Source organism: Hyperolius riggenbachi, chromosome 2 (assembly GCF_040937935.1).
Source record: "Hyperolius riggenbachi isolate aHypRig1 chromosome 2, aHypRig1.pri, whole genome shotgun sequence".
NCBI lineage: Eukaryota > Metazoa > Chordata > Amphibia > Anura > Hyperoliidae > Hyperolius > Hyperolius riggenbachi.
In genome coordinates this window covers 152,076,509-152,094,577 of record NC_090647.1, presented here as the reverse complement: position 1 = coordinate 152,094,577, position 18,069 = coordinate 152,076,509, and the positions used below count along the sequence as shown (strand labels likewise).

The window sequence follows — 18,069 nt, the reverse complement described above, 5'->3', positions numbered from 1 at the left end:
GAGGGGAGACAAGCGAGCAAGCGAAGCCCCCCACAAAGTGAGGCCCCAAGCGGCCACTTGCATACTGGTGGCGCCCCTTGAACACACTGTATGCCCATGATCTGCTGCACTGAGCTGTAATGAGTGGAGCAATGCGTCCCTGTACTGTCTCCTGCCTCACGCCTTGAGAAAATCAGTAGCCTGGGCAAGGCCTAGAAACCCCTAACAGTAACAATGCAGCATTGCTGCTATAGTGCTTGTAAGCACACTGTATGCTCCTGATCTGCTCCAATGGGCCAAAGCAGTACAGTGTTAATGGACTGCAATGCTCAGTTTACAATTTTCACCATCATTCCTCTGCTTAGTGGCGCTGCTCTTCTCTAGAACTTAAGATGCAAATCAGGTGAGCAGCTGTGTCCATTATTGGATAAAAACAAAAGGTTATTTACAGAATTCTTACAAAAGGTTAAGTTCTGTCTACAATAGAAACATATAAAGGCCATGAACTATGCAGAACTAGGAATAATCTATTAAAAGACCACTAGTGTGAAAAATTGTAAAATTTTAAATACCTGTAAATACATACAAATAAAAAGTAGGTTTCTTCCAGAGTAAAAAGAGGCATAAATTACTTTTCTTCTATATCCCTGTTGCTTACAGTAGGTAGTAGAAATCTGACAGAACTGACAGGTTTTGACTAGTCCATCTCTTCCTGGGGGATTCTCAGCATTGCCTTTATTCTTTATAAAGACATTCCCTGAAAAGCATTTTTACAGAGATTCTGGCCAGCCGCCCTGCCCACTTTAACACTTGTTTGGCAGTTGGATTAAGCAACTGCAGTTCAGTAAGTGCTTTTGAAAATAAATAAAACCCTTTGAACCCCCATTAGGAGATGGGCTTGTCGAAAAACCTGTCGGTACTGGCAGAATTTTACTACCTATTGCAAGTGACAGCTACATAGGAGAAAAGTAGTTTATGGCTCATTTTACTCTGGAAGAAACATACTTCTTATTTGTATGTAATTTAATTGTATGTATTTAAATGTTTGCAATTTTTGCAATAGCGGTCCTTTAAAAAAAAGAAAACAAAGGACACTGCATTAAAATATTAACCTACTGAAAGCTCTATCCCATACAGCCATATCAATCCCTGCCATGCACTGATGAGGGCCAAAAGCCTGAAACAGGCAATCTACATGTCAGGTTGGTGTGGCTGTGTAATATTTAAAACTATAGGCTTGCTTTACACCAGTGGTTCTGGATGCTAGCCTGGCTTACAGGGGCGGAAAGGGATGATTTGCATATTCAGTAGAAGTGCATTGTGAGTAGCCACAAATGTTCACTTATAGCTGAATTATTGCAAATTTCCTTCTGTTTTAAGAAGACAAATTTTACCAAGCATTGCTTATTAGTAGGAGGGCTTTTCGGTCTCTTTTATCCCCCTATACATTCCTAGTGGTTTGGGTCACCCCGAGCTGCTTGGTTACACTCTTCTACTAAAATCAGTAAGTGCACAAAATGATAGATTCATCTCCATGCTTTAGGCAGAGCTTTGAATCAGCAGTATACTATTTACAGGCTTACTTAAAAAGAACCTGAGACGAAATAGCATCTCAGCTTCCATATATACCTCGGGCTTCCTTAACCTCCTTAGCGGTAATCCCGAGTCAGGCTCGGGATGGAAAGCCACAGAACAGGGTGGTAATCCCATGCCTGAGTGAGTTTTATGCAGGAGCTGCTGCAGACCCCGCTGTTATGGCTTTTAGACCTTAAATCTGGAAATAATCATAACGCCAGGGAGATCAAGTCCCCTTGAGGCTGCTCCTCCCTCGCCTTCTCCTCGGGTGGCTCCTGTCACCTGCAATAATGCCCCAAAAGCCTGGATGAGTGGCACTTCATCGCGCATGCACTGCCAGGCTTGCTCCATTGCGATCCCGTCCCTGGGAGCGTTCTACACCTGCGCAGTAGTACTGCACAAGCACAGACCGCTCAGAGCCGTGGGAGCACGCCTGGCTGGGCATGTGTGACTCGGCCAGGCTTTCGGCACTATTGCAGGTAACAGAAGCCACCCATGGAGATGGCGAGGGACAAAGGGGCTTACGGAAAGACCCAGGTAAGTATGGTGCCCGAGACGCTTCTCATCTCAGGGATACTTTAAGCTTGCTATAAACGCATCGATTTTTATCGGCAGATTTGATCATCGTGATCGAATCTCATGGTTATCTGTGACACAAAAAGAATCATTCATTGAAATTTAGGTGTGTGTGTGTGTGTGTGTGTGTGTGTGTGTGTGTGTGTGTGTGTGTGTGTGTGTGTGTGTGTGTGTGTGTGTGTGTGTGTGTGTGTGTGTGTGTGTGTGTGTGTGTGTGTGTGTGTGTGTGTGTGTGTGTGTGTGTGTGTGTGTGTGTGTGTGTGTGTGTGTGTTCTGAAGAAGAACTTATTAAAACATGGATACAACCTTCTAATGTCTAATGCCCAAATCATGAAAGCAAACAACATCCATAGGGCTCAACTCCTGAAATGCAAGCAAATCCAGGAAGAAAGCCATGTCCCACGGGTGCTCACTTACCACCCACACCTGGAAATCTAGGAAAGATTGCAAAGAATCTTAGGAAAGAGTCACAGATTTAGAATACAAACAGATAGAATATATTCCCTGAATCTCGCCTCCTGGGATATTGACAGTCACCCAATCTTAAACAGAGGATGGTCAGAAATTCTTTGAATAGGCGAGAACAGAATGGAACATTCCCCTGCCGAGGGAAAACGTGTGAGAACTGTAAACACATCCATTCCACAGACAGAATACAGAATACAAATACCAGGTACACAACAGGAATACAAAGCACAAGACACCTTTTCCTGTGATTCGTCTAATCTGGTATATCTGCTCATGTGTGCAAAATGCCCCAAAGGAATTTATGTGGAAGAAACAGGGCAAACTGTATGTGAGTGTATGCAGGGGCGTCTCACCCACCAGGCAAGTATAGGCGGTTGCCTGGGGCGCTGCCATGAGGTGGTGAGGTGCATTCCCCCGCCGCTGCTACCATGACCATGGTTTTTTTTTATATTATATTACCTCCCGACTCAGTCCCCGGTGCTCGGCACGCTACCATGTGCTCAGCAGTGCCTCCACCTCCACTTCTCCCCAGCCAATAGAGCAATCAATACTGCTCTTCTCTGCCAGGCTCCTTCTTTAAAGCCGTGCCCCTTCTTCTCAGTAGCCACACAGGTAAAGTGTTTACCTCATGTGGCCCAGCCTTTAACTCCGCCCCACGCCAGTCAAACCAGGAGCCAGCGGCCAGCCAGCTTATGCCCCCGACAGTCTGACCCCCCACCTGTGTCACTGGCTGCACACAGACACTGGAGCGAGACAGCCAGGGGACAGATGCAGTCACAAAGAGAAGAATGTGATGTGTCCGTGTTGGAGCCCCGCCCCCTCTTTTCAGAGAATCGGCTCTTCTGAATCGGCTCCCATTAAAGAGCTCTTACGGCTCTGAATCGGCTTTTCATTAAATATCACTAAACACCACTCAGAATCGGAGTAAAAGCCCCGCCCCCGTCTTCATGACAATTCCAGACTGCTTCTCTGACTGGGGCAATCCCTCCTGCTACTGCTCTGCTCCGCCCCATACACTCCTACAAGCTGCAAGAGGAGGACTACATCTCCCAACATGCCTCAGCGCCCTTTTTTGCAGGCTCTTTCAAAACTGAGAACCGGCTCTTGTCGTTCGCAGCAAAGAGCCGGCTCTTAGAGCCGGCCCGTTTGCGAACGACCCATCACTACTCCAGAGATGATAAGCTGCATGCACAGGCAGAAGAGAATGTATGCAGGCAGGCTGCTAAGAACACTTCCTGTCCTGTGTGCAAACTCCCAGTACTGTTATAACTGCTAGAATGTGCCCTGCTCTATTGATACTAGAGTTTTCTTTGAAAGCTGGTTAGGCTGTAGGCTGGTAAAGCTGTAAACCTGTGCTTTAGTGCTGTGCTGTCTCTCCCTCTCCCCTCTCTGTTCCTCTGCCCCCTCTTCCATCTTATGCTGTCTCTACCCCTCTCTGTTCCTCTGCACTCTCTTCCATCTTATGCTGTCTCTCCCTCTCCCCTCTGTTTCTCTGCACCCTCTTCCATCTTATGCTGTCTATCCCTCCCCCTCTCTGTTCCTCTACCCCCCTCTTACATCTTATGCTGCCTCTCCCTCTCTACTCTTTCCCTCTGCTCGGATTACGTGTATTTTCTGGTGAAACGCTTCCACATTACGATTATTTTCTGACAACGCTGCCCCATTACGATTATTTTCTGGTGAAACGCTGCTGCCCTATGATTTATTTCTGGTGAAATGCTGCTGCAATAAGTGTATTTTCTGGTGAAACGCTGCCACCTTACGAATATTTTCCGGTGAACTGCGGCTGCAATCAGTGTATTTTCTGGTGAAACACTGCCACATTAAATTATTTTCCGGTGAATTACGATTCTGAATTACGATAATTACTATTATTTTCTGATCAAACACTGCCGCATTATGATTATTTTCTGGTGAAATGATGCTGCATTATGATTATTTTCCTGGGGGGGAGGGGCTGGGGGGGGGGGGGGGGCGCCACAAGTTTTCTCGCCTGGAGTGACAAAATGACTAGAGGCACCCCTGAGTGTATGCACCACCACAGGTTCACAATTAACAGAAAAAAAATAATCCAATAACTATACTAATCTCCCAATGCCTATACATTTCTGCTTGCATGGACACACTTAAAGGACAACTGTAGTGAGAGGCATGTGGAGTCTGCCATATTTATTTCCGTTTAAGCAATACCAGTTGCCTGGCAGCCCTGCTGATCTATTTGGTTGCAGTAGTGTCTGGATCACACCAGAAACAAGCATGCGGCTAATCTTGTCAGATCTGACAAATAATGCTTGTTCAGGGTCTATGCTTGTTCAGGGTCTATAGCTAAAGGTATTAGAGACAGATAATCAGCAGGACTGCCAGGCAACTGGTACTGGTTAGAAGGAAGTAGACATGGCAGCCTCTATATACCTCTCACTACAGTAGTCCTTTAAAGCGCTCTTCTCGTCCTTGTATTAATGGGTAGCTGCAAAATACATAAAGAAAGACACAATGTATACACTGGTGTAAAACTGTAGATGGTGGTTTAAAAAAAAATTGTAATTGCTTGTTTTGGTACGATGGGTTTTAAATGCCACAATTCTTTGTAGCCTATAACAAATATTGTATGCACTCTGCTTCTAGTTACATTTTTGAACTCTGGTTTTAGGATTTCTCCTCATCACCCCGAGTCTGTGGTATGTGACCCTGTAAGAAAAACCCTATTGGTATACTTACCTCGGGAGGGGGAAGTCTCAGTGTCCCAATGAGGCTTCTCCATCCTCTGTAGCTTCAGGGAATCCAGCGCTGGCTCCCCCAAAACCTCCTACACTTACACGAATTCGCATGCGATTTTACATCCGAAAAAAGCATGCAAATTTGCATGCTTCTAGTGGATATTTTAACCTGATAAATGCAAGATAAATTACACAGAAATAAATCCTTGCATAGCAAATAAAAGCAAAAGGCGGTTACATTCTGGACAACCCATGCATATATTTTTTGCCTGGAACTGGGTTTAAAGGGAACCTAAAGCGAGTTAAATTATTTAAAATAAACATATGACGTACCTGCAAATGAATATTACATACTAACCTCACCACTTTCTTCTTACAGTGATCCCTTCCAGTTCTGACAAGATCTTGTCAGAACTGAAATATACCAGTTGCTATCAGTTATATAACAGCAGCTGTAATATAACAGTTATATAACAGCAGCTGCAAGGTATAGTCCATGCATCTGTATGGCTCAAGTGGGTGATATTACAGTTTAACAGTATGCTGACCAGGAAGCGGTTATGGGGTAATGGCCATTTTTAAGATGGAGGACAGAGAATCCCAGCAATCACAGTGGACAAACAGGACGCAGGAGAGGAGAAAGAGATTGAGGAGTAGACTACACAGGAAGTAAGTATGACCTGTGTATGGTTATTTTGACTTTTTATTTTCAGTTCAGGTTCTCTTTAAACCAACACAGATGAACAAACAGGGGTGTCGCTAGCCCCATTTTGGGGGCACGTGCCCCCAATCTGTCCTGGGGTGCCACTGATCTCATCCCCAGGGGTGCCCGGCACTGCCCACTGTCCCCTCCTGGCCGCCGCTGTCCCCTCCTGGCCGCCGCTGCCCCCCCCGGCTGTCCCCAGGGCCAGAGCTTCAGACCTCGATCAGCGGGCGACCAGATACAGTGGGTGCTAGGACCTAGCGTACACCGCTGATATGCGGAAGTGACATCACTTCTGCATATACAGCGTGGTGCGTCCGGCGCCCACTCTATCTGGTCGGGTCGCTCGCGGCGCTAATCGAGGTCTGCTGGCTGCGAGGTAAGGGAGGGGGCGCGCCTGTCACTCACTACCTAACGGGGGTACCTGTCACTCACTATCTATCAGGGGTCCCTGTCACTCACTAGCTAACGGGGGTCCCTGTCACTCACTAACTGGGGTCCCTGTCACTCACTAACTGGGGTCCCTGTCACTCACTAACTGGGGTCCCTGTCACTCACTAACTGGGGTCCCTGTCACTCACTAACTGGGGTCCCTGTCACTCACTAACGGGGGTCCCTGTCACTCACTAACGGGGGTCCCTGTCACTCACTATCGGGGGTCCCTGTCACTCACTAGCCAACGGGGGTCCCTGTCACTCACTAACTGGGGTCCCTGTCACTCACAAGCTAACGGGGGTCCGGTCCCTGTCACTCACAAGCTAACGGGGGTCCGGTCCCTGTCACTCACAAGCTAACGGGGGTCCGGTCCCTGTCACTCACAAGCTAACGGGGGTCCGGTCCCTGTCACTCACTAGCTAACGGGGGTCCCTGTCACTCACTAGCTAACGGGGGTCCCTGTCACTCACTAGCTAACGGGGGTCCCTGTCACTCACTAGCTAACGGGGGTCCCTGTCACTCACTAGCTAACGGGGGTCCCTGTCACTCACTAGCTAACGGGGGTCCCTGTCACTCACTAGCTAACGGGGGTCCCTGTCACTCACTATCGGGGGTCCCTGTCACTCACTAGCTAACGGGGGTCCCTGTCACTCACTAGCTGGGGTCCCTGTCACTCACTAACTGGGGTCCCTGTCACTCACTAACTGGGGTCCCTGTCACTCACTAACGGGGATCCCTGTCACTCACTAACGGGGGTCCCTGTCACTCACTAACGGGGGTCCCTGTCACTCACTATCGGGGGTCCCTGTCACTCACTAACGGGGGTCCCTGTCACTCACTAACGGGGGTCCCTGTCACTATCTATCCGGGTTCCCTGTCACTCACTATCGGGGGTCCCTGTCACTCACTAGCTAACGGGGGTCCCTGTCACTCACTAACTGGGGTCCCTGTCACTCACTAACTGGGGTCCCTGTCACTCACTACCTAACTGGAGGCGCCTGTCACTCACTAGCTAACCTGGGGGTCCCTGTCACTACCTAACTTGGGGGGCTACCATATTAAGGGGGCATTCTGCCTATTTATGTGAAATGCTGTCTATTTGTGTGCCTCATGACTGCTGAATTTGTCTTGTTGGGGGCCTCATGATTTGTTGGGAGGCCTCATGATTGATGAATTTGTCTTGTTGGGGGCTTCACGATTGCTGAATTTGTCATGTTGGGGTCCTCACGATTGCTGAATTTGTCATGTCGGGGGCCTCACGATTGCTGAATTTGTCATGTCGGGGGCCTCACGATTGCTGAATTTGTCATGTCGGGGTCCTCACGATTGCTGAATTTGTCATGTCGGGGGCCTCACGATTGCTGAATTTGTCATGTCGGGGGCCTCACGATTGCTGAATTTGTCATGTCGGGGGCCTCACGATTGCTGAATTTGTCATGTCGGGGGCCTCACGATTGCTGAATTTGTCATGTCGGGGGCCTCACGATTGCTGAATTTGTCATGTCGGGGGTGTCACGATTGCTGAATTTGTCATGTCGGGGGCGTCACGATTGCTGAATTTGTCATGTCGGGGGCCTCATGATTGCTGAATTTGTCTTGTTGGGGGTCACATGATTACTAACTGCGAGACTATTGGAAAAGCTGAATCCTTATATGAGACAATAGCATTAAACCTACTTTTTCAGCTTTTTAAAACAGAAAATAAAACTGGGAGGTTCTAAAAAATTGAATACATTTTTCAGGAGTAGGATGGATGAAATTGTTTATCTTCACAGTTTATGATGGATTTTCCATAATGTTCATGTATGAGTTAAAACGTTTGTACAGTATTTAGTTTAAATTGCTGTTGCCACTTTGCGATAGTTACCTCCAGTTACCTCTGGTGCTAAATTCACTGCACATTGATTGCTGTGTTTGTTGTCCCCGTTTTATTGCCTGAAGAAGTGGGTCTGCTCCCACGAAACGCGTTGCAGATTTTGGGGTACTATTGAATAAATGTATTCGTTTGATTCGATGACAGACCTTGGTGTCTAATTATTGAGGGGAAGTCCACCACTTTCCCTCCCGGCAATTCTTAACAATTTTATATTCATTTTATTCTGCTGGCGCCTCTGATCACCTACCAGTATACTTGAGTCCACCCCAGGTGGAGGGGTGACCCTACCCCATTTTTTTCTGATCTACAGAGAGCGACTTCTTAATCCTGAGTGAGGACAGGTCTAATCTCCTCACCTGCCTATACAGTGGTTGCCTGAGCGGTAACCCATGTTTGTGAGTATAACCATCTCACCTACTCATTTCCCTTCGTATCTCTGACATACTACACCATATTGGGCTCTCGATTTCTCTCTTTTTTACACGATTGTAGGGATTAGTACTTGATCCCTTGTGAGAAGGTACGAGGAAAAGTGCTGTACAGATGCATTGGGAGGCTACAGCCTAGCGGAGCATTCTGTTGCTATAGAGGGGGAGGAAGGATGACAGTGGGGCACATGATGTAGCCGGCTTTCTAGGCAGGTGTGGTAAGGAGAGGAACAATGTGCTCGGCAAAGACACACCAGCACGCTGGATCTTTTGGGGACACATCAGGCAGCTGTACACATGCTAGATTCCTGGTAGAAACAGCCCTGAGTGGCCACCACTGTGGAGTTTAGTATAGCGTGTACATGCGCATAATGCCAGGAGAGAATCTGTGCCAATTTTCTGATACAATTCATTTTTCTAGATGGCAATCATACAGGAGTGCCAAACCAATGTACATGCGTACAACAGTGTGTAAAGGCGGAGCGACATATGAGCGAAAATAAGAGCTAGGCTATTACATAGCCGGGGTGGGGTCTGGAGTATAATTTACATGCTGAATGTTCCTATGGGTGCCTGGGTATAGTAATTATTATTAAGGTGTTTTGCTGTATTATAGCTGAGCATCGAGGTGGGGAATTTAGGCGCTGGGGTATCAGAATAGGCATCTTGTTTATAATGTAGCTGAGTAGGGGAGGGAAGTGACATTAGGATCTGGGTTATTGTCGTAGGTAGGGGGGCAGGGGTGTTAGGCATATATATATGGGGAAGGTTGGTGTTAAGAGTAGGTGGGGGGCTACCCTGAAGAATGTGGTAGCACTAAAGCCAAGCAGGGAGAGGCTTAGTTATTTGCAAACTGTCAGCAAAAGAATTCACTCCAAAACAACTAACAGTCATTTAGATGAAATTGCTCATCTGGCTGAAGGTGTTGACAGCAGGCTCTATGGGCAGTCATTTCATATTGCTGTGCATATACTTGCAATTTCAAATGCAAAGGACAAGAGTTTTAGAAGATCAGAGCCTGCAGCTTTGTAATTCTGTACTGTACAAAATGGCTAGTAAAGCAACGCCTGACTAGGTACTTTAGAAGGGATTTATCTGACACAGTCTAAACGAAGAGCCTTATACAAACATAAAACAAGGTCTGCCTGGAGTGCCAACACAGGACTAGATACACATCTGTGCAGGGAGGTGGTCAATAATGTTACACTTACCAATGTTTGTGCAAGGATGTGTGACATTGCTTTTCAGTTTTAATTCAGTAATCCCTTCAGCGCACTAAGTGATAGATGACAGGTCTGCTTTGAGAACTGTCCTGTCCTCACCCTCAACCACCGTGTGCAATTCATTACAGATCTCTTTACACTGCCGCATTCATCCTAGCATTGTCTGTGACTGATCAATACATGTCACAATTGTTTGACTGGTTACATCAATCCTTTGAAAAACTCACCCTTTTAGTTAAGCAATAAATAAGGAAGAGTATTACACTCACCATTTGTCTAAAAGCCTTTGAGCCTTTGTTGCGTGGAAAGGACCTCTCTGGCACCCAGACACGTGTTAATCCTTCATTTGAGTTCGCTCTCGCCCTCTGTAGTTTGGCCAGCATTGCTTTTTCTTCTTTCTACATGTAATAACACAGAAACCTTAACATCCAAACAAAAGTATTACACAATTCACCGGCAAGTCCTAAAAACTACCACGGAAAGCTGAAAACACACAGGAATAAGCAAGGACTTTTTAACCACTTAAGGACCACAGGCTTACATCCCCCTAGTGACCAGGCTATTTTTTACAATTCAGTGTTTTGCAGCTTTAACAGCTCGCTGCAGAGCTATACAATGTAGCAAACGAATGAACCCCCCCCCCCTTTCTGCCCATCAACAGAGCTTTCTGTTGGTGGGCTCTGATCGCTGTTGCAGGCAGTATTTTTTTTGTATTCCTTTTTTTTTTTTTTTTTTTTTTTTTTTAAATAAATAAGTATTTTTTTTCCATCCGTTCTCCACCCCCCCTTCCCCCCCAAACAGGCACTCACAGGAGATCGCCTCTCATAGGCATAAGCCTATGAGAGGAATCTCTTTCTCTGCCACTCGAGGGGACAGCCAAGTGACAGGACTGTCCCCAGTACAGCGCTGCATTAGATCAAAGCGCTGTACAATGAAAAGAAACTACTGTTTCTTTTCATTCTGCTAGCGGCGATCCTAGGGGAGCCGCATTGCGGCTGCCAATTGGCGTTAGGCAGCCGTAAGGTGGTTAAAATGGTGGAATCCACCAGTCATGTAGGAAGCAAACACTTGTATCTTCCTATAGATAAAATCCTTTGGGGGTACAATCAGAATTACTATATTTTTAAACTAAACTTTTGAGAATTTGGATATGGAATGCGTCTCTGCCGAGTCGATTTTAAAGGTTCAAGGACACCTGAAAGTAAGAGTGTTATGATGACTGACATTTATTTCCTTTCAAACAATACCAGTTGCCTGGCATCCTGCTGATCTTTCATGCATCAGCAGTGATCTTCATGCTTGTTCGAGGTGTATGGGTAAAAGGCAGAAGATCAGCAGGCCAGCCATGCAATTTGCACTGTTTAGAAGGAAATAAATATGGCAGCCTAAAAATCCCTCTCACTTCAGGTGTCTTTTCAGGTTCTTCAGATATCCTGGTGTAATTGGGTTACCATGCAGGCCAGCAATACAGACTCCCTGATCTAGTAAAGCCAGAATTAGGTCTAAAGTGGAGCTTGCAATTTTAAAGGACAACTGACGTGAGAAGAATATGGAGGCTGGCGTATTTATTTCCTTTTAAAAACAATACCAGTTGCCTGGCAGCCCTGGCGATCTATTTGGCTGCAGTGGTGTCTGAATAACACCAGAAACAAGTGTGCAGCTAATCTTGTCAGATCTGACAATGACGTCAGAAACACCTGATTTGCTGCATGCTTGTTCAGGGGATATGGCTAGAAGTATTAGAGGCAGAGGATCAGGATAGCCAGGCAACTAGTATTGCTACAAAGGAAATAAATATGACAGCCTCCATAACCCTCATCTGTCCTTTAAAGACAGCTCTTATATTTGTATCCTCCCAAGTTTATTAAATTGACTTTGGTCTCCCATGTGTTGTACTTTTAGGGGACGCCCTGTGATTTCTGCTTGTCTACCCATTTGCTGCACAGTTTACTGAAAGGTCGAAGCTAATAAGGTATTTTCTAGCTTTGCTAGGCAAGTTGCAAGCTATACACAAGATTATACAAAATATAGAACTGAACTAGGGCTATTCAAAACAAAACGCCACCACATGCTCACCCTCTTCTGGCTGCAGCCTGTCACCAGGAAGGTTCTGATGTCATGTTCCTTCAGATAGGCATTCCTTTCACCCCCATGGCCAGGCTCCACCTCATAGTCTCCATTAAGGTAGTTTAATGTAGCGCTAGTGATGTGGATCCGTCTGCATACATAAGGAAGCATCAGATTTACAACTGCGCATTTAAGCGCAACAATCTAAGTGCACATATCAAAGCAAATTAATAATTCCATTATAATGGCCAGTAACTTCAAGTAATTATTTGAATAAGATTTGAGCAAGAGGCCATACTGAAAAGCATTAACAGCAGCCCATCAGAAGATCAGAAGCTGACTTTCACAATTAAGTCTTTTGTTAGCTGCAGGTCATGGATAATGGAAGACCAAAAATCATCAGGAATGTTCCTCAGTGAGTTATTTTGTCAGTTCCCAGTGGAATAACAATACACTGGGTGTGCATCTACTATCAAAGGATCTTATAAACAGAACAAAATATAAAAATTCTCCATCTCTATTATGCCAGGACTTACACAGATATTAAACTCCAGGACATACTTACAGTGGTGGCAATACTTACCCAGCTTTGCCACCGGCTTCCATGTGATTGGCCAGCGTCACGTCATTAGACCACACATCAAACTGCCACTTGCGCAGGCCCAGCACACCACAATGGACACGCCCACTATGTATCCCCACACGCATGTTCACATTGACGCCCGTTACTTCTCGAACCAACCTGATGAAACAGGAACATATAAATGAGTTCATTTATAAAAAGAACCAGGCTAGACTGACAAACGGAGGCAACAAATAATCTGGTTAGCATAACAACCAAAATACATAAATCATAGTTTCACAGAAAATTACAAGGTCAAATGTCTAGCAGAAATATTGCAACTGAAAGATGCTCACTGATCTACTAAGATATGGAACACACATTTTGAAGAATATTGCTAGCCGTACACAGGTCAATAAAGGACAAGTTATCAATGATGCCCTGATTGTACATCTAACTGATAGTAGTGACTGATATAACACCTTGCTCCATCAGCAGAAGTTGGATGGAGAATGGATTAAGCTGCTGCTAATGCTAATCCTGCATTCAAAACTTACAAATTTTTTCCTGCTGTTATGATTTGGAGTTCTCAAATACTTAAAGAGAACCCGAGGTGGGTTTGAAGAATATTATCTGCATACAGAGGCTGGATCTGCCTATACAGCCCAGCCACTGTTGGTATCCCAAACACCCCTAAGGTCCCCTCCTGCACTCTGCAATCCCTCATAAATCACAGCCACGCTGCTGACAAACAGCTTGTCAGAGCTGGCTGTGTTTATCTCTATAGTGTCAGTCTGCTGCTCTCCCCGCCTCCTGCAGAACTCCAGTCCCCTCCTGCATCCCTTCCCTCCCTGCTGATTGGAGGGAAGGGACGGGGGCAGGGACCGGAGCTATGCAGGAGGCGGGGGAGCAGCTGAGACTGACTACAGATGTAAACACAGCCTCACAGCACGGCTGTGATTTATGAGGGATTGCAGAGTGCAGGGGGACCTTAGTGGGGTTTGGGATAGCAACAGAGGCTGGGCAGTATAGGCAGATCCAGCCTCTGTATGCAGATACCATTCTTTAAACACACTTCGGGTTCTCTTTAAGGAGCACTGGCCCTTTAATAGTCAGTGCTAAACAGTTGCATGCTGGGGAATAATATATTCCTCTTTCATTTATTTCCCTGCCTAGCTGCCTGTCTGAAACACGATCCCCTGCTCACTTGTGTTTACAAGCAAGGCTGAGGTGACTCAGATATTGAAGGAGAAAAGAAAAAAAAAAGTAAAGGGCAGAAATTACATCAGGATTTAGCCTAAACTGTGGGCAAAACACATGGTTCCCACCAGTAACAGAATTCTCTTCATTTACTATATAACATTCACTGAAATCAAAAGTGGACAGTACAATACATGTGTTATATAGGTAGATTAAGTATTTATCTACTTATATATGTGTTTTTTCCCTGGAATAGTATGGCTAATCCTACTGCTTTAATATAAAACAAGGTGATAACTGTATCTATACTCCTAAAGATGACTTTTAGATTTCCCACATTTTTAAGTTATGTTTTTTAAAAAGCAGATGTATTGCTTTGTCTCAGCTGATGTAAACAGTCTGTCTCGGTGTCGCACCACAAATTATGAACTATTGACCTTTTATCTATCCTCTCCTGGCAGAGAACTGGGCTTCCTAGACCAAAGTATTTCTTTGGCTGGCATTCCTTATCAGTAGTTGGACTGGGTTCTAAATGGAGAAAACCTGTTAGTTGCATAGCTGAATATTAACGCTTTCAGGCAGAGAAAGAAGAAACGCATCCCAGCATATTTATTTGTGTGTTAGGCAGTGTACAAACACATGCTTGTCTCATGTCACTTAAAGAGACTCTGAAGCCAGTAAACTAGGATTTGATTCGTGTAAAGCAGCCCTACATAGTGCCAAAACTCCGCTATCCCGCGGCAAAACGAGGGGTTTTTACCCCCCAAATCCCCCCTGCAAAATTAACGACTTTCTTGGTCGTGGATTTTGCTGCTCACGGAGGCAGAGCTATGAGCTGCAGCTCTGCCTCCATGCGCGTCAATCTGCAGGCGGATCTCCGCCTCTACCCCGCCCCTCTCTGTGAAGGAAGAGTGAGAGGGGCGGAGAGAGGTGGCGATTAGTGGGGATTGACGCGCTGAGAGGCAGAGCTACAGTCATTAGCTCTGCCTCAAGCAGGAAGCGCTCCCTGGACCTAGAAGAGGGGATTTGGGGGGTAAAGACCCCTCATTTTGCCGCGGGATAGCAGCATTTTAGCACTATGTAAGGTGCTTTACACAAATCAAATCCTAGCTCACTGGCTTCAGAGTCTCTAAGCTTCCTTTCTCTCTCTGTGGAAACATGAGAACCTCTGGTTGGCTTTTTACCAAATTTCCCTTACATTGCGGCCTCTATAATGTGACACTGTAGGCGGCTTTCAGGTTTGTTTGTTTGTTTATTTTAATAAAGTGAAATCACCATGCATTTTTATGCTATTCAGGCCTCTACTGTTAAGGCCCATACATACGGGGCACAACTGTCACCACAAACACGTGGCACGCGCATGTCTGAGCGACAGTTGCCCGTGTGTATGACGCGCAGTCATAGCAGTCACACTGGAGCATTATGTTGCACGCCCTGTAAAAAGAGGATCCCAACACAACAGGTAAAGTCGCATTGTCCGACCATTGCAACTCATACAATAAGAGCTAGTTCACACTAGATCCGGAAACGTATCCGTGGCTCCGTTTTTAAAACCTGATCAAAACCGGAGCCACAGGTAGCAATGTTAAAAATACCAGCTGTCTTTACCCAACAAAAAAACGGATCAGTCTGCGTTTGTGGGGACCAGTTTTTAAAACCGTCCAGAAAGGTCCGGATCTGCTGCATTTTCACGCAACGGATCTGGAACCTGATACATGCCGGTTTAGTGGCAGGAAATGGAAAAATGGATCCCCCTCTACCCACCAGATTTGGACACATTGTCGGGGGGCACCATGCTAGAGGGGTATAGCAGCCAGGAGGGGGGTGGCAGCGGTCAGCAGGGAGGGGGACGTCCCCCCTCCCTCACCTGGGTCCCCCGTCCTGCTACCCCCTCCAGCTACATGCCGCAAAAATGTAATGTGTAGCAGCAGCGAGCTGGGAGCTTACAGACTTCCTCTGCTCGCCGCGTCACTGCCTGCAATGCCGCCCTCCGAAGTATAGAGGAAAGCATTGCAGGCAGTGACGCGGGAGCGGAGGAAGTAGTAGAAGGAGAAGGAGGTAAGCTCCCCGCTTACCGCTGCTATACTTTAAATTTTTGCGGAATGTAGGTAGAGGGGGTAGCGGGGAAGGGGGACTTAGGTGAGGGAGGGGAGGGATGTCCCCCCTCCCTGCTGACCGCTGCCACCCCCGTCCTGCCTGCGAAAACCTCGCGCCCCCCCCCCCCCCCAAAAAAAAACAAACAACGCAAACGGATCGAAAATGTATGCTGCAAAAAGAAAGCATTAATCCATTTGCGTTCCCTTGGCTAGGATCACGAACCGCTAGGATCACGGACCGCAGGCTCCGTCCTGCAACCATGCCTAGTGTGCACCTAGACTAAAGCATACAGTCAGTGAAAAGTAAGCCTCACTGCCACTGTAAATGTGCATGTTGTCCATTTGCAGTGCTATTAGATTGTCAGGAGAGATGCATCACGTCACATTGTGAATATAGTCTTCTGTATAAGAATTCCATAAAGAAAAACATTAAGAATGACTGTGGTGCGCCCTCCTGCTCCTGAGGCATATGACTGGTTTGCTTATGCCCTAAAAACAGCATCGACAGGGTGTTTGAAACAAACACCACTTTTCTCCATTGTTGCCTTTGGCGCTCTCCACTTTTGCAGTGGAAAACACTATCTGGCGATCAATACGGTGTTCAGGCTGATCACCACAGCAATCAGCACTTAAGTACTTTATTGGAAATTGGGGATTTTGCAGAAGGTGGCAATCCAAAATGAAAGTGATGATCATTTACAGTCAGATCACACCATCCTGGATCTGTTACAAAATATGTTGCCATCTGTTATACATGGATGTGTCCCCTAGCATTGCCTTGCCTTGGAAATGGACCCGCTCTCTGAGCAAATGTGTGCTTCAGGACCTTTCTGTGACAGAACAGCATAGACATATTACAGTACAGATGTATGCAAAAGGGTTCATAGAAAAGAACTACAATTTCCAGCATGTAATGCAAAGTGTGAATAGGCCTTTAAAGGACAACTGAAGCGAGAGGGAGATGAAGGTTGCCATGTTTATTTCCTTTTAAACAATACTAGTTACCTGGCAGTCCTGCCAATTCTCTGCCTCTAATGCTTTTAGCCAGAGACCATAAACAAGCATGCAGCAAATCAGGTGTTTGACATTCTTGTCAGATCTGACAAGATTACAGTGGGATGCGAAAGTTTGGGCAACCTTGTTAATCGTCATGATTTTCCTGTATAAATCATTGGTTGTTATGAAAAAAATGTCAGTTAGATATATCATATACAGTGGGAGACACACGCAGTGATATTTGGCACCGTGCCAGCTTGCAGTACTGCTACAAGACATGAGGTGTCATCATGTGGTGGTGGCGTGATAATGACTTGATGTCGGACGCAGGCAGCTGCAGGTTGCACTGCACGTCACCAGCTCCCTAGCGGTTATGTCCTTGTGCATGCACCCCCTTTTACTTGCCAGTCTGCGCCCAGGGCGGTCACCCTGCCCGCACTGCCTAAGAAACGGCCCTGCCTACTGGTATTGTTTAAAGGGGAATACATATGGCAGCCTCCATATTCTTCTTACTTCAGTCATCCTTTAAGCTGATCAACACTTTTTTAAATCTGATTATTTGAAAACTTTTCTGAAGAGATGCCCGTTTGCTTCCAACACAATGACTTCAAAGTCCTGCACTGTGGGAAAAAAAGTACTAAGTATGCGGCACTTTTATTAATAACCAGTTCAAAACAAAAACTAAGTGAGAAGTCTATAAACCGCTCAGCTCTCGTTGTGTCATCCAACTCACTGAATTCCAAGAGATAATTTATTTAGCGTTAACCATTTGTTTCTGCTGCCTGGCTTGCATAATACTAAGCAATGTACTGGATTATGTAAAATATATGTAATTATGCTTCAAGCAGAGTTCAACTTACGAGATGGCTTCAATCATGTCAACTCCCATCTCCACACAGCAGTGAGCATGATCAGCGCGAGCCTCGGGCAATCCGGAGACGCAGTAGTAACAATCCCCCAGGATCTTTATACGCAAGCAGTGGTTCTCCTTAGAATAGAAAGACAATTAGGATATTATAGCCTGAACTTAAATACTACTGTTCAATGTGATGCATACTGCGGGAAAAGGGAAAAAAAGACTAGCAGCTAAATTTGGTAATACCAATGTATGTTTAGAGACTCTACAAGTAAAGCAATTCACTGTGACAGGATATCCAGTCTCTTCGGA

General features: G+C 45.9%; 1 protein-coding gene across 2 annotated transcripts in view; it reads right to left on the bottom strand.

The window, feature by feature from the left end:
- ADCY6 (adenylate cyclase 6) overlaps positions 1–18,069 on the bottom strand; it is a 349,764-nt gene that overhangs the window by 77,405 nt on the left and 254,290 nt on the right. For both annotated transcript variants that reach the window (XM_068267693.1, XM_068267694.1), the window contains exons 7-10: positions 17,762–17,889; positions 12,631–12,789; positions 12,057–12,198; positions 10,250–10,378 (exon numbers count right to left, since the gene is read on the bottom strand). In XM_068267693.1, the coding sequence (XP_068123794.1) occupies positions 10,250–10,378; positions 12,057–12,198; positions 12,631–12,789; positions 17,762–17,889 (558 nt within the window). The remainder of the gene's footprint in view (positions 1–10,249; positions 10,379–12,056; positions 12,199–12,630; positions 12,790–17,761; positions 17,890–18,069) is intronic.